Source organism: Schistocerca americana, chromosome 6 (assembly GCF_021461395.2).
Source record: "Schistocerca americana isolate TAMUIC-IGC-003095 chromosome 6, iqSchAmer2.1, whole genome shotgun sequence".
NCBI lineage: Eukaryota > Metazoa > Arthropoda > Insecta > Orthoptera > Acrididae > Schistocerca > Schistocerca americana.
The window spans coordinates 295,413,571-295,439,092 of NC_060124.1; the positions used below are offsets into that span (position 1 = coordinate 295,413,571).

At 36.9% G+C, this 25,522-nt stretch overlaps 1 protein-coding gene across 2 annotated transcripts in view; it reads right to left on the reverse strand.

Annotated features, from left to right (window-relative positions):
- LOC124619853 (YLP motif-containing protein 1) overlaps window positions 1–25,522 on the reverse strand; it is a 669,202-nt gene that overhangs the window by 87,154 nt on the left and 556,526 nt on the right. The window contains exons 6-8 of one of the 2 annotated variants that reach the window (XM_047146465.1): window positions 23,959–24,141; window positions 20,717–20,774; window positions 4,971–5,116 (exon numbers count right to left, since the gene is read on the reverse strand). In XM_047146465.1, coding sequence (XP_047002421.1) covers window positions 4,971–5,116; window positions 20,717–20,774; window positions 23,959–24,141 — 387 coding nt within the window. Of the gene's footprint in view, window positions 1–4,970; window positions 5,117–20,680; window positions 20,775–23,958; window positions 24,142–25,522 lie in introns of both variants that reach the window. The other variant, XM_047146463.1, reaches the window with a different exon arrangement.

The following is a 25,522-nucleotide window of genomic DNA, read 5'->3' on the forward strand; positions in this document are numbered from 1 at the left end:
AACTGAAATTGAGGGTAGCAGAGCAAAATTCGAAATGCTTAACTCCATTTTCAAATGTTCCTTTACAAAGAAAAACCCTGGAGAATTGCCCCTATTTAATCCTTGTACCACTGAAAAGGTGAATGAAATAAGTATTAGTGTCAGTGGTGATGAGAAACAGCTGAAATCAATAAAATTGATACAAATGTCCAGGGCCCAATGGAATCCCTGTCAGATTCTGAATTGAATTTGCCAGCATGGATTTTGAAAACACTGATCATATGAAACCCAGCTCGCAATTTTCTCACATAACATACTGAAAGCTTTAGATCAAGGCAGCCAGGTAGATGCAGTATTTCTTGATTTCCAGAATGCATTTCACTCAGTACTGTACCTACAATTATTGTCAGAAGTATGATCATATGGGGTATCAAGTGAAATGTTATCTTGGATGGAGAGTCATCTTCAGATGTAGAAATAACTTCAGGAGTGCGCCAGGGAAGTGTGTTGGGAACCTTACAGTTCTTATTGTATATTAATGACCTTGTAGACAATTTTAACAGTAAAATTATGCATTTCAAAGATAATGTAGTTATCTGTAATGAAGCACAATCTGAAAGAAGCTGCATAAATATTCAGTCAGATCTTGATAATATTTCAAGGTGCAGAGACTGGCAACTTCTTGTAAATGTTCAGACATGTATAATTTTGCACTTCACAAACTGAAAAAAATAGCATCCTACAATATCAATGAGTCACCGATGGAATCAACCAACTCCCACAAATACTTTGTAGGATTGTGAAATGGAATGATCACATAGGTTCAATTGTGGGTAAAACAGGTGGTAATCTACAGTTTATTGGTAGAAAACTGAGGAAGTCCTATCAATCTACAAAGGAGATTGCTTATAAATCATGCATGTGACCAGTTCTAGAATATTGCTCATTAGTGTAGGACCCATACCAAATAGGATGAACAGGGGATATTGAAAGTATACAGAGAAGGGCGTCATGAATGGCCACAGGTTTGTTTAATCCATGGGAGAGAGCCACAGAGATACTGAAGGAACTGAACTCTAAGACTCTTGAAGATAGATGTAAAACATACCGAGACAGTCTGTTAACAAAGGTTTGTGAAATGCTTTTAAATGATTACTCTAGGAATATACTACAACTTCCCATGTGCCACTCATATAGGGATCATGACGATAAGATTACAATAATTACTGCTCACATAGAGCAACAATCATTCTTCCCACACTCTGTACATGAATGGAACAGGAAGAAATCCTAATAGCTGGTACAGTGGGACATACCCACTGGCAGGCACCTCATGGTGGTTTGCGGAGTATAGACATAGATGTGTATCCACAATTCTTTTGCTCTGGTAACATAAATCTGTGGTGAACAGTACAGCTCACCTTCCAATCTTCACTATTTCTGGAATTAATACAACCAGACCAATAAACAACCCTCAGCATTGTTTGTAAGGGATCTTCTATATGTCTGACTTACACTTCCTTAGAAGCCATCCAATAAATCTTCCTCTGCCTCCATCTTGGCTACAGTTATGTGGTCATTCTACTTTAAATTGATCTCAAAATTCTGTAATACTTGACGATTCTGACTGATTCCAGTGCTTGGTTGTTGATCATGTAGTCAAAAATCTGGGCCATTTCACAACACATTTAATCTACAGGAGGCTTGTGTAGTTGTTGCACCACCAAAGCCACCTGGGTGATTTCATACAGAAAACACCTCCACATAATTCATGTGTGTGTTATCCGTCCCCCAGTCATATTTTTCACTCTCTAAATACAACAAAGTTCTTTTAGTCTCCACCTTTTCCTTTTTTCTTCTTATTTACTGTTGTATTCTCCAGTTCCTCATTTCTTTCAATCTATTTATATCACTTGTTATTCTTTCTTTGCTTGTATCTTCTCAGCAGCAGAGAAAAATTTAGAGTTAAATGTCTCATTAATGTCAGGATTATTATGTAGGATATTTTTATTTATATACATCAAATTTTAAAATCAAAAAAATTTTCAGCTTCATTCCTGAATATTATTCATACTTTTTGACTCCTCTGGAAGATGGGTAGTCGTTTTTCTTCCCTACAACAGTTTTATTTTTCTGAGCTCTTTATTGCTACATGGAACAATAAAGGGAAGCTGGTAAACAATTAGGAGGTACTTAGTAAAGTGCAGACATCATCACGTGTTTCTGTCCACACTGCTCATCATAATTAAAGCAGCAAACTGAAGCAAATAATTAGAAATAATGATGTTTAATGCATGTGGTTACAATAACTCAGTGGACATTATACATGTTTTTCAGTTAAAGTGAACTTTTACTAACATACTTGCGAGTTAATAGAAATGATGAGTAAAAAGGAGAGAAATGTTTTAGTCAGGTTTCAGTAAGAAAAATCACCTCACTAAGATCAACACGAGGCTCACAGTATACTGCACTTTGATATTTATTACATGAACCAGCTTGAGTGTTATATACATGCAACCAAGTAATGTAGCACTGTAGTTAAGTAAGCAAGCTGTAAGAGGCCCAAATCACCATATAACCAGGCAAATTTAAATTTTCTATGGTTTTCCAAAATCACATCAGGCAAAGATTTATTTATTTGTTTATTTATTTTTGCAAAGAGAACTTCATCAATTACACATCAGCCCTTGTCCAACAGAGGTGGGCTCTGCCTCCAATGACCTCAGTGTTGATAAGTTGCTAAATTCTAAACTTGCTTCCTATATTGCACGTATGGATTTTCTGGACTGGGTATTTTGTAACTTGGTGAATTCACGGAAGGTGATGGGATGTGATGGTTGGTAGCTCTTGACGGTTTTCCTTGGAAGGATGGTGGTGATGTACCATGCAGTGAAATAAGCTTCATGATTAGTTAATTATTTCCACATGTTACAATCAGTGTCTTGAATCACTTTTGACATCAGCTGTAGAGGCTCATCAAGGATTCCTGTCGTAGGTGGCCTTCAGTCCACTGAGAGCAGCTGACGCTGCCCACACCATTCCTGGCCGGCTGCTGCTATAGTGGTTGCCGCCAGCAGTGGCTCCCTCACTGGTTGTATCATGATGCTGTAGCATTGAGTGAAGGTGGTGCATGTGTTGGACACATACACATTGATTTGGGAGGTGCTCTGTCCCTTTCAGCTCACAGCTGTTCTTCTCCATCTGTCAAACCACAATTACAGTTGTCGTGTAGCTATGTAGTACAATGATCCTGACCTGTCATTCATGTAGGCCCCAGCTCATTCACCAAAGTATCATGGATGCTGATGTCCTGGCTTGGGATGATAGGAAGAACCCCAGGCCTACCCATCTGTCACAGTGGCAGACCATGGTGTTGAACTCTGAGACTGGTGATCATGGCGAGGTAGCTGCCCTCCCATTAGCAGCTGTCATTTGCTCAATAACTTGCAGGCAATCTACAACAGACTTGTGTCAGATTTCACTTTATTGTAATCAGGGAATCGAGTGTGAATGTTGGGACTGACTGTCTTATAAGCTAAAATGCTGGGGTATTTATGGAGCAAAGTAGTGACTAATGTTTACTTCACATCACTAGTCATGACCACATAGGCCTTGCTGTAACAAATGTGTCAGTGGTTCTAACTCTGCCACACTTGCTTAACAAGTTTGTTATAGTATAGGACTGCTTTTTAAAAGCTCTTAGCACACATTGCATTAGCAGTAGCATTTCTTTCATCATTAACAAAGGTGACGTGACCCTGTCTAGCAGCTCTGCATACTGCATTTCTGCTGAGGTCTGGTGTCTGGCTCAACAGAAGCACCAATGTTGTTTTTCTCCTGACCCTTTCTCAGTGGTGAAATTTTGTTATTTGCGCCTGTCTCATCTTGACACCACCGTAATATAGGTGTCTATATTACATATACAGACAAGTTCGAAAGTCAAAGAGTAAATAGCTTTTTAAAAGAGTAAGCATTGTTACATATTCACATTTTATTCTCCAAAGCAATGAAAGTATTGTACTCCATACTTTCTAAAGTGGCCTATGTTCATCCTCAGCATTCAAGCTACACTATGTGATCAAAAGTATCTGGAAACCTGTTGGCCTACATCGGTAATACTGGAATTCAGTATGGTGTGGGCCCACCCATAGCCTTGATGACAGCTTTCATTCTCACAGGCAGTACGTTCAATCAGGTGCTGGAAGGTTTCTTGTGGAATGGCAGCCCATTATTCACAGAGTGCTGCACTGAGGAGAGGTATTGATGTCAATCAGTGAGGCCTGGCATGAAGTTGGTGTTCCAAAACATCTCAAAGGTGTTCTATAGTATTCAGGTCAGGACCCTGTGCAGGCCAGTCCATTACAGGGATGTTATTGTCGTCTAACCACTCCACTGCAAGCCATGCATTATGAACAGGTGCTTGATTGTGTTGAAAGATGCAATTGCCAACCCTGAATTGCTCTTCAACAGTGGGAAGCAAGAAGGTGCAATGTAGGGCTGTGCTGTGATAGTTCCACACAAAACAACAAGGGGTACAAGCCCCCTCCGCTGTCTGCTTGTGTCTGTATACGTGCGGATGGATATGTGTGTGTGTGCACGTGCTCGAGTGTATTCCTGTCCTTTTTCCCCCCTAAGGTAAGTCTTTCCACTCCTGGGATTGGAATGACTCCTTACCCTCTCCCTTAAAACCCACATCCTTTCGTCTTTCCCTCTCCTTCCCTCTTTCCTGATGAAGCAACTGTGGGTTGCAAAAGCTTGAAATTTGTGTGTGTGTATGTGTGTTTTTTGTCTCTATCAACATACCAACACTTTCGTTTGGTAAGTTACAGCATCTGTGTTTTTAGATATATTTTTTCCTACATGGAATGTTATATAAAACTATCACAAGCTTATTTTGGAAAATGCATTTCAAAATTTGTCATAAAAGTGTGCAGTGCACCTCACAAAAATAGGAAACTACAATAGGAAACTACTAAATGTTCAAAACATACTTATGGCATTGGACTGTTGCTGTCCTTGCCAGTTGTTCTGAAGGGATGGCATCTGATACTGGCCATTGTTGTAATAGTTTGCTGGCACATTGTTGCCATATTTGTTAAATTCTTCATGGGGAACTTCATTGTATTGGCCTGCTGGACTGTAAAAGAAATAAAACAACTAATGTATGTGCTACAGCAGATAATTATATTTTCACAAATGTTATGTATTTTGATGGTTATGCTGTAAATTAATTTATAAAATGGTATATGTACTCTATTTTACAGCACCAGAATAAGAAACATAATTTTTACCTTTATAGAAGTATCTAAAATAATCATATATAATAAGGTAAGATGCTAGTTATCTGGAAAATAGAATTTGTTCTACTGGAGGTGGGGACATTAACAGAGTATAAAAAGGTATAAGAAGGTGACAAATTCTCAAAACATACTTCACATAAATGAACAGAAAGAAAGCAAAAGACAGCTTACAGTCCACGTTGAATATCTTTGAATTTCACTTATTGCAGTTCATAATTCATGTTTCTTTGTTTTCTATAGATTTTTTCACTGTTTTGAATTGTTTATTTATTTATTTCTTGTTCCATAGATCCAGTTAGTGAGTCAATCACAAGGATATGGAATGTGTCAAATTGTACAGGTTTCAATTTAAACTTACAATAAATACAAGGGCAATTCAATGCCAAATTGTACATAGTTTAAGTAAGACATACTATAAATACAGTAACAGATATAATGTCAGCTAGATAACATAACAACCATTTAACAGAAAAAGGAGTTTCAAATAAAGGTTAAAGATAAGAGCACAAAGTTAAATCAGATATTAGGCCTACAAGAGTACATACAGGTACAGCCAATTTGTTGTTACAAAAAGTGTGCTAATGCCCAAACGCACAATAAAATCAATTGAACTACTTCTAGACACAATAAGTTTAGTGATGGTATACATTTTCTTTCAGATATTCATCCACATTACAATAAGATTTCTCTGTCAGGTAATCTTTGAGAACTTGTTTAAATATTGGCAGTTCTGTATGAACACATTTGATATGTAGTGGTAGAGCATTGAACAGCTTAATGCTGGAGTAGTAAACTCCTTTTTGTACCAGAGTGAGACATTTCATTTCGAAATGTAGATTGTTTTTGTTTCTGGTGTTATAACCATGGAATTTACTGTTGTCTTGGTAGATAGAATAATTTTTGCACACAAAGGTCAGCAAGGAAAAATATACTGTGAGGCAGTTGTTAGGATACCTATCTTCTGAAACAAGTGCCTGCAACAGTGTCTTTGATGGACCCCACACATTATTCTGATTGCTTTTTTTTTTATGGTGAAAACTTTTTTTGCAAGTGGTTGGTTCCCCAAGAATATGATAGCATATGACATCAATGAGTGGAAGTAGCCAAAGTAGGCAACCTTAATGGTGTCAACTTCAGCCACTGAAGAAATTACTCGTAATGCAAATGTTGCCGAGCTAAGTTTTTTACATATATGAAGAATGTGAACTGACCAATTACATTTACTGTCTATGTAAGCACCCAGGAATTTTGTATCTTCAACTTTCTGTATTGGTTGATCTCTACATTTTATGTTAATTTCATCGGGATTACTTTGTGATGTATGGAACCTCATATAATGAGTTTTATCTGCATTGAGTGAGAGACCATTTGAGGAGAACCAATTTAAGATGCCATTAAAAACAGTATTTGTAGTTTGTTCAAGATCATGATCAATCAAATCATCAATTAGAATTGTGGTATCATTGGCAAACAGGGTAAATTTGCTGTTTGTCTCTGAACAAAGAGGAAGATCATTAATAATGATGAGGAAAAGCAGTGGGCCCAAAACGGAGGCTTGAGGCACACCACATATTAGCGTGCCCCATTCAGACGAGGCAGGTTCTCCAGAAGAGCCATTTAGCATTACAGTCCGCTTCCAATCCTGTAGATATGATTGTAGCCACAAGCCAACAGTACCACCTAAACCATAGTATTCTGCCTTTTTCAAAAGAATTTGGTGGTTTACACAGTCAAAGGCTTTCATAAAATCACAAAAAATACCCACTGGAAACATTTTTTTGTTAATGGCTTGCAAAACTTCATTGCTGAAAGAGAATATTGTCTGTTCAGTACAAAGACCGGCACAAAAACCAAACTGATTTTTGCTTAAGATACTGTGGAAGTTGAGATGGTCTACAATCCTCCTGTGCATGAGTTTTTCTAGAATTTTCGAGAAGGTAGTTAATAGGGATATTGGGCGATAGTTTGTAACAATGCTTTTATCACCTTTTTTAAAGGGAGGAATCACTACAGCCAACTTCAGTCTGTCAGGGACAATCCCATCTTGTAGGGATGCATTGTATATGTTGCATAAGACGGGACTAGCAAATTTATAACAGTGTTTCAGTATTTTACTAGAAATATTGCCCACACCAGCAGAATTTTTATTTTTTAATGATCTAATTACTCTTATGACTTCGCTTACAGTAACTAGAGGTAAGGATAACTGTGGGATTCTGTTGCTAATAGCTTTCTGTAGGAGGGACAATGATTCTTCCATAGAACCATTGCAGCCTGTCTTCTCTGCTGCTCTCAAAAAGTGGTTATTAAATATTTCTGCAACCAACTCAGGTTTCTTTATGATACTGTCCCCTGTTTTAATCTCTACCTGAGACATGTTCCCTGTTGACTTGCCAGTTTCCCTCTTTATTACATTCCTTATAGTTTTAATTTTATTTTCTGAGCTTTCAATTTCTGATTTTATGCACATACTTTTAGATTTATTTATAACCTTCTTGAGAATGCTACAGTAAAGTTTGTAGTATTGTCATTTCTTTGGATCATTACAAGTCCTGAGAGAACTGTATAACATCCTCTTTGTTCTACAAGATGTTATTATCCCTGTAGTTATTTTATAACTGGAGCATATATGTTTTTCTTTCAGAACACTGTATCACATTTTTCTATTGTGCTTCCAATGCATTTCTAATTACCATACTTTCAAAATATAATTAATCCCACAATTTCATAAGAAGAATATACATATTGATGTGATTTACATGGAAACAAGTACTAATAACAACAACAGATGTAGTGACATGGTGTTGCAGACAGATGTGTAGTTTTGTGCTTTAACTCCATTTTGAGAAACTTCCTTGTCCTCTTGTCTCTATGTACTTCTTTCTTGTGTTATTTTGCAAGCAGTCTCAGAAGTGTGGTATTACACCACCTCTCTTACTGCATTGAATGAAAACACTTTATTTCACTAGATAACTTTCGTATTTTTGAGCATTTTTGTACAAAAAAATCTGAAATGGTCTTGAAATAAAGAACTGTGGTATCTATAATGATTTAAGGAAATCGCATAAAATTATATAAAGGTGACAATTACTAGTGAATCACATTGTTTTTCAAACACATAAATCTAATCCATGTGTCTGTCATATAGATGCACATGTTGGCTTTTGTTATTTATTATCATCCTCTATTTCCTGTCAATCATCTGTAAAATTAAATCTGGAAATCTAGTCTCCTCTCTCAGAATGAGAATGGCAGCATTATTCTTGAAACTGACATATTTTACAAACACCAAAGTTTTTGCTTAATATGACTTGTAACATTATTTTAAGCAACACTGATGAAAATGTAAATATTATAGACTTCCATGTATTTTATTACATTCCATACTGTATACTTATTACAAGTAAAATAAATTAAATAAAAATAAACATGGAAATAGGTTCAAAAAGTACAAAGACACAACTTATGGTTCTTATGGACAATGGATTAATTTTTAATCTGTCCACAAGTAAAAAAGATTTTTATCCAACCAATTTTTCTTCACCCAACATTATTTTATTGCTTAGATCAACTATGATATTCCAGTTGGTCAGTTATTGCAACATTTTTCCACAGCATTTGCTGCCATCATCTTGAGAACTGTTTTGATGAAAGAACTTCTTCCAGCAAAACTGATCTTTGACCTTTGTTTGAGCATGTTTTCATAATGCAGCTAATAATTTTTATTTCACTTTGGTATTTGTGTAATGTAGCTAATAATTTTTGTTTCAGCTGCCTGTTTTGTTGTAGACATTACTTTCAATTTTCGAAAATGATTGTTCATTTGGCTTCAAATTTAATGGCGATTTGGTTGACAGTTGACATTAGTCAACTTTTGAACATAAAATTAAGCAGCATCTAGTTTATTTCAGGGATAAATGTTCATGTTCTAAAAGTTTTGCTTCAAAACTGAAAAATTCCACATTTATTTCATACAGTGCTAAACCTATTTCATGTACACTCCTCAAAATGTGGCAAGCATTTGCAACTACACTGAGTAAAGAAAGCAAAGAAACTACCATAAATGGTGTGTAATAGACATCTGCTACTGCACAGTATCAACAGTGCTCCATGTTTTATGAGAGCATAAGCTAGGGTTGTGTGATTATTAGAATTTCCATCTTCATTGACAGATTGTTATAAAACATAAAAATAAAAAAAAGGTGAATAACAAATTTTTTCACTACAGTTAAAATTTCCAGTCATCCAAAACATCCGTAATAAAACTTTAAAACATTTTAGTATTATGAAGTATGACCTACGTTTCAGAGTAAAAATGTCTTTCTTATGATGATTTAAAACAGAAGTGTTTGTTCTTTAACAATGATCTTATGTTTAATAATCAGCACTTCATCAATCGTTTGAAAATAAGTAATAAACTTACTTTTTATGTTCGAATAATGGATTAATTGAGTCTTAATTTCTATGTTTGAACAATAAAAAAAATTCTTCTAGTTTATAAAACTGAAATCTGTAATTAACATTACTACCTCATGAAACTGTAATTATTTAGTGAGTGTGAAAAGACAATTACAGTATCTTAAATTGTTCTGTAAATATTTGAGGTTAACACCTTAACTGCATCTTCCAGTATGTCTCAGAGACATACCAGATAAACTGATGGAAAAAATAAGTCCCCTGGCTAAAATGTAACTCAAAGGATAGTACCCGGATGTTTCTGAGACTATTATGAGACAAGATGTATGGTGCTTTTGTTGGAATGGGAAAGTGTTTCATGGATCACTAAGTACATAGAGCAGTCTCTCAACATTGACATTACACAGTCCGATGGGAGATGTGTGACCTACAAGATGCTGTCAGTAACTGTCCAGAATAGCTTCTCTGCTTCTTAAATGTCTTCAGACTCTTAAGACAAGATACAAATCCTGGCAGTTGATTGTACCACTTCATATCCTACATTGTACTGATGCTGATCATTTCTGTGCTCCTGGAACCTTCTGAACTGTTATGAAATGATACTTTGGTTAACGTTCAGCTCCCGGATCATCTTTTAATGGCTGTAGCCAGCCTCAGATCTTGCAATGTTTAGTGATGTGCTGCTTTGTTGCAACTCACGTATGATATTCGTAATGCACACAGATCAATGCACACAGATCAGTGCACACAGATCAATGTGCACAAATCCCATATGTGAACCTTCTGCCCGAGAGCTCTGTCTACACGAACTATCTCAGGCACATAGTAGTTTTAATATTGGTGTGCCATGCATGTGACCTCTTTCCACTTTGTCCCATCAGAGTTTAATTTGCATATTCTTGACATGATGTACTGCTTTTTCATCGATCTGAATCATCCATTAACTTACAGATGTGAGTTTTGGTATACTATCTGATGAGGATTACAGCATCCTTCAGGGCTGAACATCTTTTTCCTACATGGTGTCTGTTAGAATTTTACATTATTTTAGTAGATAATTGTTTATGATTATTCATCTTCTTTTCCTCTTATAACCTAGCTTTACTTCCCATTCTGTCCCTGCCACCATCTCCAAACTTAAGCTTAGAAATGTTAATAGGCATTAACTATCATACAACTATTGCCTTCTAACTTTCAAAAGCTGAAAAACAGGTATTTACTTACTATAAATAAAACTGCACAATAAAATAATGTTTTGTAAACTGGAAAAAATGAATAAAAACATGGGACTGTGTCATTGTATATACCTCCATAAACAACTTTTTAAAAGCCATTTATCACCCCTAATGCTGAATTGTTGCAATATTTTCCTCCAATGGAAAAACCAGAGTTACAATTATTTATATAATAAATTTTTTCTTTTTAGTTACTCTTAGAAAACACTTTGATAATTTTCTAGTCTCTTAATGTTAAATTAATGTCATGAAACAAAATACTGGCTTAAAATTAAACTAGTACTGTAACTATAGCTACAGTGCAAATACACTCTATCATATCATCAGATATTGCAAAACTATTAAGGGAAATGAAACTGACAGATAGTTGAAAGATACAGTTCTACTAGTATTTGCTATTAATAGAGTTTAAAACTATCAGAAAGTGCCAAAGTAATTTTAAATGCTAGAAAGTAAAATAGATCATTCCCAAGCTAGGCTTTTTAACTGTGTACTATATGCACAATATAAATTGGCCCTTTTCTGGGGGCAAAGGAACTGATGGAAGTTAGGTTACATCAGACCCTCGTTCCCAATGTTAGCTGCTAAGCAATATAACATGCTACAGCATTGTAGCAGGCACTCAGAGTCCAGTGTTTATTCCAGTGTGCTGTCTGTCTTGTGATAAGGAGGTGAGGCTTGTTTGTCTTACATCTCTCCACCCCCAACTGTCTGCGCCCCCCCTCCCCCCCTCCCTCCCCCTCACAATAAGGGAGAGATCATATGCTTATGTTTGCAATATCCCTCCCTCTCTAATAGCCAAGTTATATTGTGTGTATAGCAGTCCAGATCTATTTAGAAGTAATCATGTTTATAGTTGTGGTAGAGCATTGATGAAGTGCAAAAGTGTGCAGATACACTCTGTATGTTATGTACATATACATTCAGAAGGATGCTTTTTAGTTGGGAATACATTTTTCTCAAAGTGATACTGAAGACTATGTCCAGAAATTTTGTCAATATCTTTCCTTGAAAATATATCTCATCCCTCCAGAACCCCTATCAGATTATATCTCTCAAAACTAACCCACTTTAATTTCTTATGCTAATTAGGCAGCAGCATCAGTATGACTGCTTAAATAAAATAAGGCAACTAATGTAGCTGCCTACTTTTTTCAACAAATTATCTTTATTTCACTTGCTATCAAAAGAGTTAAACCTATTACTCTCAAGACAGGCTTTGATTTTAACACTTATTCAGTTTATATGCACTGCACTGTCTCAAACACCTAAGTAAACAGTTCAAGAGAACAATGCTCATGGCTTTTTTTGTTACTAGACATATATGTTTTTGATGACTCAAAAGAAAGTGCTCAAATAGTTCTCTTCATCTCTGATATGAGAAAGAATTATACTGGGCTGTAAATGGGTATGGATGAATCAGAATTTGAGACTCTTCACAAAATGTTTTTATTGTGCTTTGAGTGGGGACACTATCTTAGTAGAATAAAATCAAAAGCAGACCAAAACTGGGTCACATCTCCTGGATTCTTCTGAGAAGCTTAGAAAGACTCAATTCCACACAAAAATTAGGATTATTATTTACATTTGTTATGTATGACTGTGGCAATGTATTCGTTTTCATGAGATCCAAAGTAACTTTTACATCCCTAGTTTAAAAAAAAAAAGAAAAAGAAAGCAACCATCATTAAAAGAGAGCCAGAAGCATTAATGCCATTTTGTGTTTGTATCAGATTGATTCAGTCATATTTTGCAGCCAGAATTAATATCATCAAAGACCTGGTGACAAAATTCAAAAAGGAAATCCAGCATGTTTGTAGGTGTGCTTCTGCTTTGCTCAGTCTGTGAACCCAAAACAATTTTTTCTCCTAGTTGTTTTGAGACAACCAAAATTACTTTAATAATACAATAAAATTCCTGTATGAATTTATTAAAACAACAAAAGAAAATGCAACATAAGGAGAAGTGTCTCTAAACATCAACTTAGTAACATTGATTTTGAAATGATAAAAACTACCTCATGGAAGTACTTGAATAAATTCTGTAGTAAATAGTGAATGAATACTGTACAGGTTATGACAACAGAAACCCTTTTCTTCCTTCTAGTAGTCTCTTATAGTAAGACCTGTAACCATACTGGACTGGATGCTACAAATATATGTCATCACTGTAAGTGTAAAAAATCTGTTTCAGGATGTAACGTCATTAAGAGAGTAACATAGGCTGATCCCCAACTCAGAATCATTTCAAAGAAACTGGTATGCAAATTATTAAATATTACCAGCTTCACATTAACTTTTTATTTTAAATCTGACAAAAACATGAATGACGAGTAAGCAGCCAGTTTCACTCAGCTGCAAGCCAAGTATATGTATACTGTTGTATTGCATGAGAATTTGTGCACATACAACAGTGAATGGGGACAATTAAAAGAAAAAAACCCATTATTATGCTGCAGAATAGAAAAGGAAAAGAAATTAAAATTTTTCTTACTTTAATGCTAGCACACCCACAAGCAACACCAGACATAGGTGACAATACAGCTATGCCTCAGAAAGAAACAATCAGCTCTGTAAGTCAGTCGCATAAACAGGCATGGGTTGCTACATTGGACGAGGACGAGGAGGAGGAGGAGGAGGAGGAGGTGGTGTTGGTGGTGTGGTGATCAGTGTTTAACGTCCCATTGACAATGAGGTCGTTAGAGACAGAGCACAAGCTTAGATTAGGGAAGGATAGGGAAGGAAACTACTGCACCACCTCGCTCAGTGTTGCTACATCAGCACCAACCATTGAACACAAGTTATACATTCAGTGAAATGTCCACTGTGAGAGCAAGACAAAATATATATTCATTAGGTGGTGTTAAGTTAAGGGGGGATGTAATGGATTTTGGTCCAAAAAATTCATTTTTCAAAAATATTATTCTTTTGATCTACACAGTTTAATCTGTTTTGTGTGTGGATTTTATTGTGATAGGAGCTTTATAAATGCCTTTAAATTGTTAAACTGATTAACTCTGCACTGGCAGCCACTCCCACCATTTCCCGGCATGTAGGTAAACTGCTTGCTTTAGCAGAATTTTGTCGGTATGAAGGTTATTTTCTTTTGATATCTTTGGCTGACACCTATATCTCTGGCTGACATCTAAACCTTTGCCTGAAAACTTTCTTGCGTGTTGTTTATTTACGTTTTGACAATACTAACACATATTAGTAGTGGAAGGTTGAATCTGCAAACCTTTATGTGGAAGTCCAGATCTATGCGTAATGGGTGGTGGAAAAACTGTGTTTAGGAAACAGGGGTTTCATGGAAATTGGTTTACCAACAAAAAAGAGGAAGCAGCTCGAAATGAAGAACATAAGCTCTCAGCTTCAGCATTGAAACTTGGGACAGGAGAATTGTACATGTATGTGAAGGATGTTAATATGGATTCCACTGGGTTCAGACTTATTGATTTAAAGCTTCTCTGACAAGCTATAAGGTTTTTATGATCACGTGTTAGCTGTAAAAATACAGAATACATTATTGTTGTTGAAGAAAGAAGAGTGGGAATAGCTTGTGATTTCAAATTGATTTGTAATTTGTGTGGCTATGAATTTTCATTTTCCTCCTCCAAAAAAACTGACACTGATACCTATGAAAGCAATCTTAGGTTAGCATATGCTCTGAGATGCCTTGGACAGGGCAGGGAAGGAAGTAATTTATTGTGTGGTTTTCTGAACATGCCTCCACCTTGTGCAAGGTTTGAAAAAATAAATCAAGAAATGTCTGATGTTGTATGCAATACTGCCAAAGTTTCTATGTAGAAAGCGGTGGAGGAATGGGTGGAAAAAATAAAAAGAAATAGATCCTGAGGTAGATATTAATGACAGTGAATCTGCTACAAATGTTACTGACCAGTGTGTGTCTGTAGATGGGACCTGGATGAAAAGGTGTCACACATCTCTGTGTAGAGTTGCATCTGTTGCTGGTATTGACTCAGGTAAAGTTTTAGATGTAGAAATTATGTCTAAATACTGCCACCAGTGTGCAACAAGGGAAATGTCCAACAATGAAGACAGTGAGAAACTGTGTCAAGAAAAGGATGCAGTCAAATGCTCTAAGAATTATAGTGGCTCAAGTGGGGGCATGAAGACTGCTGCAATTGTGAGGATGTTCTCCAGATCTGAGGACCAGTATGGTGTTAGATATACTAAATACTTTGGTGATGGGGACTCCTCTTCGTTGAAAGCTGTAATAGATAAAAATCCTTACAATACAACAATATAAAAGTTGGAATGTGTTGGTCACATCCAAAAGAGGCAGGTGGCAGGCTTAGTCGCTTGCTGAAAGAGATGAAAGGTGAAGCACATGAGGAGGGAAAACCACTAGGAGGAAAAGACAGGCTTACTCTGAAAGGAATTCATTCCCTTCAGTTTATGGGAGAACTGTCAGGAAAAACACACACAATGAGGCATGCTGTGTGGGCAATTTTTTTCCACAAACTATTCACTGACCAAACACTAATGCACAATTTGTATCCGAAAGATGATTATTGTAAGTTCAACAACAGAAATGAGACATATCACATAAACACTCATTACCAGAACCTGTCATGAATGCAATTAAGCCCACATTCAGGTTTCTTGCAAACCATGATTTACTGAGGAACTGTCTTCACAGAAAGACAAAAAATGCAAACGAAAGCCTCAATAATTTAATTTGAATTAGCTACTCAAAAAGGACATTTTGTGGACTTGAAGTACTCAAAACAGGTGTCTATAATGCAGTTTTATATTACAATAATGGAAATAATGGCAGAAGTGAAGTGCTGAAGAGAGTTGGTATAAATTATGGTGTGTTTACAACAAAAGCATTTTAGACCATTGACAAGAACAGGATCAAGAAAGCTAACAGATCAGTGTCTCACCTGCTAAAACAGGCTAGGAATATTGAAAGAGAAAAGAAAAGAAACCTGGAGGATGAGGAGTATCAGTATGAAAGATTTTAAAATTGAGGTAAGCTTATTAGATGTAAAAGTATGAGAAGAAAATCTTTGGTCCTCATTTTCTCTGTTTTACACTTCTTACATTATTAGAAATCTTTTCTCAAAAATTATATGCGTTAATGCTATGAAATTTTCAGGAACTGTTCACAACATGTTGCTGTCTCCCTGGAACTAACAAATACAAGATCCTGCAATTACATCCTGATTTTTAAATGACTGTATGTAGAAAGAAAGTTAATTTTGGATGTGCAAAATTAAAAACTCTGTTAATGACACAATTTGTACCATAAATTAATATCTGTAGTTCAGACTTTCTCAGGACACTGCAATAAAATTTTCAGATTAATTGCATGATTAGAATTTGAGTTATGGAATTTTATAAAAAAAGACAATAAAAAAATTAAAAATTCAAATTTCTGGAAAATATTAATCCTGCATATTTTATTATAATTTTCTGTTAAAATGCAGTTCTTGTGCTTTACACATGCAATATTTTACATTTGTACATTAATAAATATGGTTGCAATTATTTTTTTAAATAAATGTTTACATTTTCCATTACATCCCCCCTTAAGCAACAAGCAATATGTAGGACACAACACCACCTACTAGAAACTTGACATAGCGGATAAGAGCCTGTAACAAATTGTTAAGCAAAGACACCAGAATGAGAAATGCTGACAACAAGTAAAGAATCAGGCCACATTCGGTCATAACAGACAGAGCCTCATGCCTTAGCCTCCTGCCAGTCCCCACAACTACCCCACTTCTCCAGCTCTGACATCAGTTGTTCATTAGGATCAATAGCATTCATATCAAAACACTTGATTCAATGCTAATTTATGTTGTAGTGATAACCATGTATTAGATGTTCCAGCACTTCTCATAAACATGCTGTTTGCTGTTCTTGAGATGACAGCATCCGAGTAACCACAACTTGCCACTTGTGAGATTTCCAGAACAGCCCCCTACCACATTACTGACAGGGAGACTGAGGACCTTCTGTCACCAGTATACCTTGTGGTTCTTGTTGCACTAACATCATCATCACTGCTAGGTCAGAGGGGCATCCAGTATCTCTATTCTTGATTGATGCTGAGGCACTACTGGGTGCCAAGGGCCTACCTGCGCAGTGGGGCCAGGATCGTATGACTACATGACTTCCATTAGCATGATACATCCAGATGGAACACTGCTGGTCATAGTCATCTTCTGGAATGGGACTGAGGATGCTCTAACCCGGTGTGAAGCCATACTCTAACACCATGACTTCGTCTGCCCCATATCAGTCCACCTAAATTTGGCTAAAATTCTAGATAGTGACATTGTTGACCAGAAGCATCAATCCAAGAACAGGAGTCAACAAAATTCCCCTGTGTCACTTCTAGCTCTAGCACAAAGTGTCAGCTGAGGCTGATGAGGAAACACAGAACTGTAAATCTTAAATGCTAATCACATTTTATTAGCTCCAGAAGATACTCTAAATGTTGCACAAAATCATCTTGACAATGTAGCAGTATCTCTTATGAAACTTCCTGGCAGGTTAAAACTGTGTGCCAGACCGAGACTCAAACTCAGGACCTTTGCCTTTCGCAGCCAAGTGTTCTACCAACTGAGCTACCCAAGCACGACTCACGCCCCATCCTCACAGCTTTAATTCCACCAGTACCTCATTCTAGCAGTGTCTCTGCTTATAACCCCTGTAATTTGGCACCACAAGTGACTCATCAGTGACATAAACATGACACTGATGTCCAGGAGAGACTGGTGAACAAGGAGAGGACACTGCAGTATCAGTAACAGCCATGTAACATCTCAAACACAATGTCCTCACACCTCAGTTATGACCACAACACAGGAAGTCTGAAGAACATTTACTAGTGGCCTTTTTATTTCTTTTGTTTTGTATAGCTGGAGTTGGACATAGAAATTAGTATTCAACATGTAAGTGACCTTTGCAAAACCTGAGGAGCCTGTAGATCTGTCACAATTTAGAGGGAATTGTAAGGAAACTTACTTCATACCTGTGAGGTTTAAGAGCTGTAATTTAACTGGACACAGTGTACCTTATAGAAGGATGGTACTGGTGACTTGCAGCACTTGTAGGCATGCAGTACACACTGGCCAATGATCAGACATAAAAATTATCTGAGATTACACGAATAAATTTTGGATGTGATTATATCTTCGGGTTCTGATATTGCTTTTGAAAGAGGAAGTGTCTTGTTCATGTGAGTCTTGTAAGTATAAACATAGTAATAAATTGCACAAAGACGCCAAAAACATATGAATGACGCTGCAGCCATTCTGGTGGAGCAGGTATGAAAATTGTTAGAGGATAATACTCAGCAGAAATTGTGTAATGAAGAGTTAACTAAGTAACTAGAATAGCAACAGATATAATTTGGTTCAGACAAGGTTAGTGCAGTACTGAGTGCACCCACCCTCCTCCTCTGTAGATTCTTCAGTAGTAAATCTAATAACGCCCTTTTTCAGTAAAGCAAAAGAGAATGTGACAGTATTCATAAATTTTGTTTAAGCCACAGCCTAATTGATTAACTGGTCAGTTGAAATGACTCTATAGATGGCCGATCTATGTCTAACAAGTGAAGCTAAAGCTTATCTGATATATCATGAGATGCTTAGTAAAGCCAGCACATTCAAACAATTAGCAGAGTGTTTATGCCCACATTCATACAATTAGCAGAATGATATCACTGTGGGAAGAAGAGCCAACTGAAGGAACAATGTCATCAGCTACAGTGAACATTTTGGCCACAAGGTAAACAAATGTGGAAATAAGGAGGAGGTTGAACAAAACAAACAAAAGTAGGCATTAAATGCAAACAGTAATGTTTCTTCCATTGGGAAACATTCCCGGTAGACCATAGTACATACCCATACAGACAAAATTATTGCTGCTTGATGGGCTTGGTACAGGTAGGCACTGATGAACAATTGTCTGTCATTAGTTTGGATCTCATGGACAAGAGGGGGCTAAACACTACAAGGTACAGATTACATGGAGTAGAAAATAATGACAGGAAGTCGTTGGGGACAACACAGGTCAGCTTTAAGTTAGGAACTAAAGGGCTTAGAGAGCAGATGGGAGTGTTGCAAACTGTGATACAGGGATATTCTGTAACTCTTGGACTTGACTTTCTGGATAGGCATTGTGTTAAAACTTATCTTTGACAGCATACAGTTGAACTTAGTGGAAATTCATTTCCAATGGATGCAACAGCTGCAAATATTTCTATATTGCATGGTACACAGACTCTCAAAGTGACACTAACTGAACTGTGTACATGTGCATTAAAGATAGTTTTGGATGACAAAGTACCTGCTGATAGAGGGAAGTTGATTTGGGCAATTGTGGATATTGACATATCAGTATAGATCAACAGATGATCAGAGCCTCAAGCAAACCATCAATGCATTGTACTACATTTCAAGATTCACTGCTTGAAAGACAGTGAATGGGAAGCCATGGAAACATTGTTGTTGAACTACTCAGACTTGTTTAAGTAAGATGCAGTTGTCAGCAACACTCTTAACACGACATTGTATGCCAGTAGGTGATAATACACCAGTCTAACCAAAAAACCATATTGAACAGCAAAGTATGAGGGTGAGTCAAATGAAAACTTAAATATTTTTTGAAATATTATTTATTGTGCAGAAGTGGTACAAAGCTGTATCACTTTTCAACATAATCTCCCCCACACACAATGCAAGTCCTCCAGCGCTTACAAAGTGCTTAAATTCCTTTACAAAAAGATTATTTTGGTAGTCTGCACAACCACCCATGCACCATGTGGAGTACCTCTTCATCAGAATATCAGAATGCAACTTCTTTCCTCCCATTGCATCATTCAGTGTCATTTGGCAGTTTTCCTTCACTACGGCTTCAACTGCTGCAATGTTCTGTGGAGTCACAACTTGTTTTGCCTGACCTCGATGAGGAGCATCTTCCATTGAAGTCACACCATTTGTGAACTTCCTACTCCATTCATAGACTTGCTGCTGTGACAAACATGCTTCATCATACTGAAGCTTCATTCATTGATGAATTTTAACAGGTTTCACACCTTCACTACGCAAAAACCGAATGACAGAATGCTGCTATTCCCTGGTGCAAGTCGCAAGTGGGTCAGCCATCTCTATACTGATACTGTGATGGTATGTGTGCATCTGCACTATGCTGCCACCTACAGGCCATTCTGCATGCTGTTTGTAGCAATCTTACCAACTTACAGGATCACGGTATGAAATTTCAATTTGTTATTACAAATTTAAGGTTTTCATTTGACTCACCCTCATACCTACAAGCACCAGTAGATGAATTTATAGAGCAACAGCTAACTGAAGGCATTATTGAACATAGCGATAGTCCCTGGTCAGCTAATATTACCATTGCATGCCTACACCTTTAACAGCAATGGCATTAGATGACTTATGATCTATTAACTTAGTTTGATGGCTTTTACGATACGTATGTGGCATCAGCATCTATCTGCATATTACCAATTTAGAATGAGAGTTTCCAATAAATTGTATAAATGTATCCCTTTATTGATATAGTATATGAGATGTTGAAGCATAACTGCCCTTCTGAATTACCCTCTGGGAGTAAATCTCACTTTATATATGTACACACACCACAACTATGCATGTTCTACACAGGTGTACAAGTGCAGTGAGGCCATAGCAGAAGCAAGTGAAATGTCTGCCTGCACTGTACCTGTCACATGGATACATACTTGTACCTAGCTGGGTGTTTCCCTGTATGTTTGTACCTGTCTGTATCTGTGACTAATCCACTCCCTTTGTGGTTAAATATGTGACTGTTCTGATCTGAAATATAAAGAAAAGAAAGAAATTAATTAATAGCTACAAAACTGTCCTGTAAGTATTCAATATTAAAGATAGTTTATATACATAAATACAGTCATTAAACTGAAATACAGGTTTACATCTGATTGGAGTGTGTGTATATCATCAAACGGATGTAACTGCTGGTCTATGTATAAATAAAAAAATTATGCAATATCCTCAAGGACTTGGGATGATACTTGCTGCATTTGACAAATGTTCAGAGAGGGACTTCCTGTAATAGCTCTGATACTGATATGTAAGAATCATAGCTTACTGACTTGCTTATCTGGAGTATATTGCCTCTCTCGGTACCTTTTTTTCTTTTGTGGACATCATCTCCTGTGCAGTTTGGCCTGTGTTGGGGATTAAAATCATTCTTATCTACGTCCAACAAGCTATCAAATAACAGAGGCCACTCTCTGAATATATATATATTCCAACTCTTACAGCTGTAGAACGCTCCATATACAACTATCTGCAGTTTTCAATTGTCAGTTCCATCTAGTATTACAAACTGGTAGACAGTTCCGAGTCAACATTCAACATTCTATGATACTTCAGAGAAGAATGACTGACTTCTCTTGCATGATGTAGGCCATTGTTATGCTGTGTGCTATTACATGGAGTGCAGTTTGTTTCCATGGCAGGGATGCAGCTGCATGAAGTAATCAACAAACCAGCATTTGGCACAAAAGCGCCACTCCTTCTTGCAGAAATGCCCCGTCTATCATGCCCATTAACATCCACATACAACACCACTTCTCTACATAATATGTGCATCCAAATTCCCTAAACCTACTAATAAAAATTAACTGTATGTCTGGCAATCATCATTCATCAGTACTATTAACATTTTGTAGCATATCACTCCACTGAAGTGGCATCTGGGTTTAGTATGTGGATACTGAGGGGTGTAGTGTAAGTGATTCATCTATCACAGCCATTGGCAATCAAATGGTGCTCAGGAGGCCTTTCTGTGCACCCTCCGTTTTATCCTGGAGGCAGTAACTGTGCTGAGTTTAGTGGTGCACACTGTTTGTAACATCTGTTCTAGGGGACAACAACGCTTAGCCAATTAGTATGTACTACTGTTGAATAACTTCAGCCACTTTAACAGGATCACACTGTGGGCCTGTAGGAAGCTGAATGGATGAATCAATGGATTGCTGCATATATTGAGCTTAATGTATATGTGGTATGCCACTGCTTTCAGCAGAAATTTGAAACATTCATACACCTGTAGACCAGATTCTGGACTCTGCATAGCACAGCCACACCTCAAGATTGATGCATCATGTGAGCAGCAGTGGCTGACTGAACACCATCCAAGGAAGAAATCTGGTCAATGGTTGCTGTGTCATCAAGGACCATTGGGAACCATCTGCATACAGCAGGACTATGATCACATGTTCCTTTGGCCAGGTATGACCTACACCACAACACTGCCAAGCATTGCTACTCTGTTGTGATTAGGGAGTCAACTGGACAGTGAAATGGCACTCAGTTGTCATCAGTGATGAGAGTAGGTTGCTTCTTTGTGTGAGTGATCGGCTTACATGTATACGGCATAGACCTGGTAAGTGGCCTATTCCAGAGCCAGAGTGCATTTTCTCATGACACAGAGGCTCCACTACGTGCTACATGGTGTGGAGGGCCATCAGATACAACTAATGATCACATCTGGAATTTCTGCAGGATAAAGTAATCAATGCCCATTACATTGAATAGGTTGTTATCCCTGTGCTATATGCATCTCTTCGACAGGAAGGTGATGTACTTTTTCAGGAGGACACCGCATGTCCACATACAGCTGCTGTGACACAACATGCTCTTTACTGTGTACAACAACTGTCCTGGCCAACAGGATTGCCAGATCTCTTGCCAATCGAAAGGTGCTTGGAACAATCACCACAGGATGCCATTTGGTACCTCCATGCTTGCAAGAACACATACCTACATTGCTGCCAGGTACTGATGTGACTGTTTAGGCATCCTTTACTGTGATATGTGAGTTTCATGTGGTCAGAATTCATCATCTGATACAACAGTAATGAACAAACTGTCAATAAAATGACTTTGTCCTTGAGGTGGTTGTGTTTTTTCCTAGCATTGTATGTATCTCTCACAAAAATAATGTAGAAGAGACTTTTAAAGCATCAGATCTATGTTTATTTACACACACTGTCACCTACTGGTTTGGTCTGATTAGAATTGGAAGAGAGCTCTCTCTTCTGTTCGATACTAGAACAGCTTTCAATGAGGGCATGCTGGGAAGTAATGGTTCCCAATTTTTTGTCTGAAAACTCTCAAAGTGTTTTGAATAAAATATGTGTTATTAACATTCTGCATATTTATTTCTTAAGATAGTCACCCTGGCAGTGAACACATTTCTCAGACACCGACATAGTTACATTACACACTGCCATGCTACACATTACAATTCTGAGCCTTCTGTTAGCAAAGGGTTGTAAATATGTAGACAGGAAGAATAAAGACGTGAAACATTAGTAGCTTTTGTTCTGTTTATACAGATCTAAGAGTTTTCACATGAAAAATTCAGAGGCATTACTTTTCAGCACACCCTCATAATTACAAAGTGGGACAGTGTAACAAATGCTTTCCTTAGGCACAATAGCACTGGACACCTTATTGACTTATTCTCAGAACAATTTATACTACATCAGTGATGTATTTTATTGTGAATTCATTTTATATTCATCACAGTTAAGCTGTGATATCAGGTAAAATGGTAAATGCAGAGAGAACACAGATGTTGCAACTGTCTTTGTCTGGTTCCTTTTAGAAGTGCTTGATGCACCAAATAGTCTGACCCATAAACTATATAAATAATGGAAGTATTATGAAGATTCTCTGCACAGAAAAATATGCATGTGAAATCAGTTTCATTGAATATCAAAAAGGTAAAATGCACATTGCAGTTTGCATTAAAATGGGTGATTTGATTAAAATTGTCATAAAACAAATTGCAAAAATGTATGAAAACAATAACGGACATATTATGGAGATGTCACTTTTTCCTTGAAGTGTACAATCTCTGACAATTGTATTCCATTTAAGACAGTTATTTAATCAATTATGTTTTAATAGAATCAGCTAAATTCATTTAAATTAAAGTTAATTTGCAGCATACTCATGTACATACCATCATACTGTTGGTACTGATGCTGACTTTGCCAGGAATCTTGATTATAGAATCCTCGTTGAGCCTGCTGCACTGGGACATGTAGTAACATGCCATTTTCCACATACTTTTGCTGATGAGGTGGTTGTTTAAATTGCTGCTGGTGTTGCTGTTGCTGCTGTGAAGGTAGAGGTTCATTCTCAGCTGCAACAAGTACACATCTCTTACGTACAAGTCCTTCAATATTTCATGTTTATTGCTTGTGATAATAAGATAACTCTTAAATAACAATGTTATTCTCATACCTGGAGGAATAAAAAACTATTTACATCAATTAATTTTGTTCCATGGGTTTCATGCAGAAAAATTCCTGGGATGTGAAAAAAGTCAGACTTACATTTCTTTTAAGTGCAGTGCAATAGAATAACTTGAATTTTAGAAATATTGTAATATTATAGTACTAATATACTCATATAACCTAGCACAAGAGTTTAATGAAGTATCCTGGCAATATTTTTCAATGGAGTTGAAACATCTGGCCAAAAAAAAAATTATGTTATTAATTCTTAAGCTGCACTCACTCACACAGTATGGTCCATAAATCTCATCATGAAACAGAGCCTACATGGCTGTGGATAAGTCAAATTATACATTAACTGGCAGAAGCAGCCACTGCAGATAACTTTTATGAAGTAGAGAACAACAAATTACAACTAGAGCAAATCTGCTCACAGTGATAAATGTGAGAATTGCTTCTAAATTGCTTAACAACAACTACATACATCATGGTTATAACTAACCTTTCTCTACTTAGAGGGCTCACTTAAAAGTTAGTGATTGTAGGACAATGAAACTTTGTGGAAACATCTGTAAGGATATGCAGAAGAGAAATAATGAACAAACCATTAAAAGAAATGTGTTTTAATTTCTACAGGTGAGGGTAACATTTCTTAATTCCATACCACATTTATGTTCCAGGTTACAGACATTGCTCAGTGTAATAACTGTCTGCATCCATGACAACCACTCTACTCCTGCTTCGGTGACAACCACTCTACTCCTGCATGAAACGTCTCAGGAGGGATGTTCACTATCTCCCTCGTTATGGTCATCTTCAACTTCCACACTGTGTCCACTATTCTCAGCTACAGTAAAAGTAATTTCTTCAATAATTCTTGGTGCAGTTGGCTGTTGGCCAATCCCAGAAGCAATTCCCAAATCGTAATTAATTCAAACTTTCAACTCATGTTCTTCAACTCATGTGGAAAGAGGACCTCTCTGTATTCCTTTAATGTGTGGATAACTGCAAAGGGCAGCAGCACTATTGCTGTTGTTTTTATAAAACAGCTTTATGAGCAAAGCCCTGCTCACCTTGTTCAGACCAATATCGGTTGCGTGCAACTGTAATGCACACTGATGCTTTTAGCCCTATATCACCACACAAGTGGCAGCACCTAACAGCAGGTCATGACACTAATACTACTAACAAGGCAAATCCTGCAGTCCACATTCTGATCATCATTCTTAGAAAGTTGGGTATCCATTACATAAATAGTTTTCCATCTACAATGGCTTAAGTACCAGA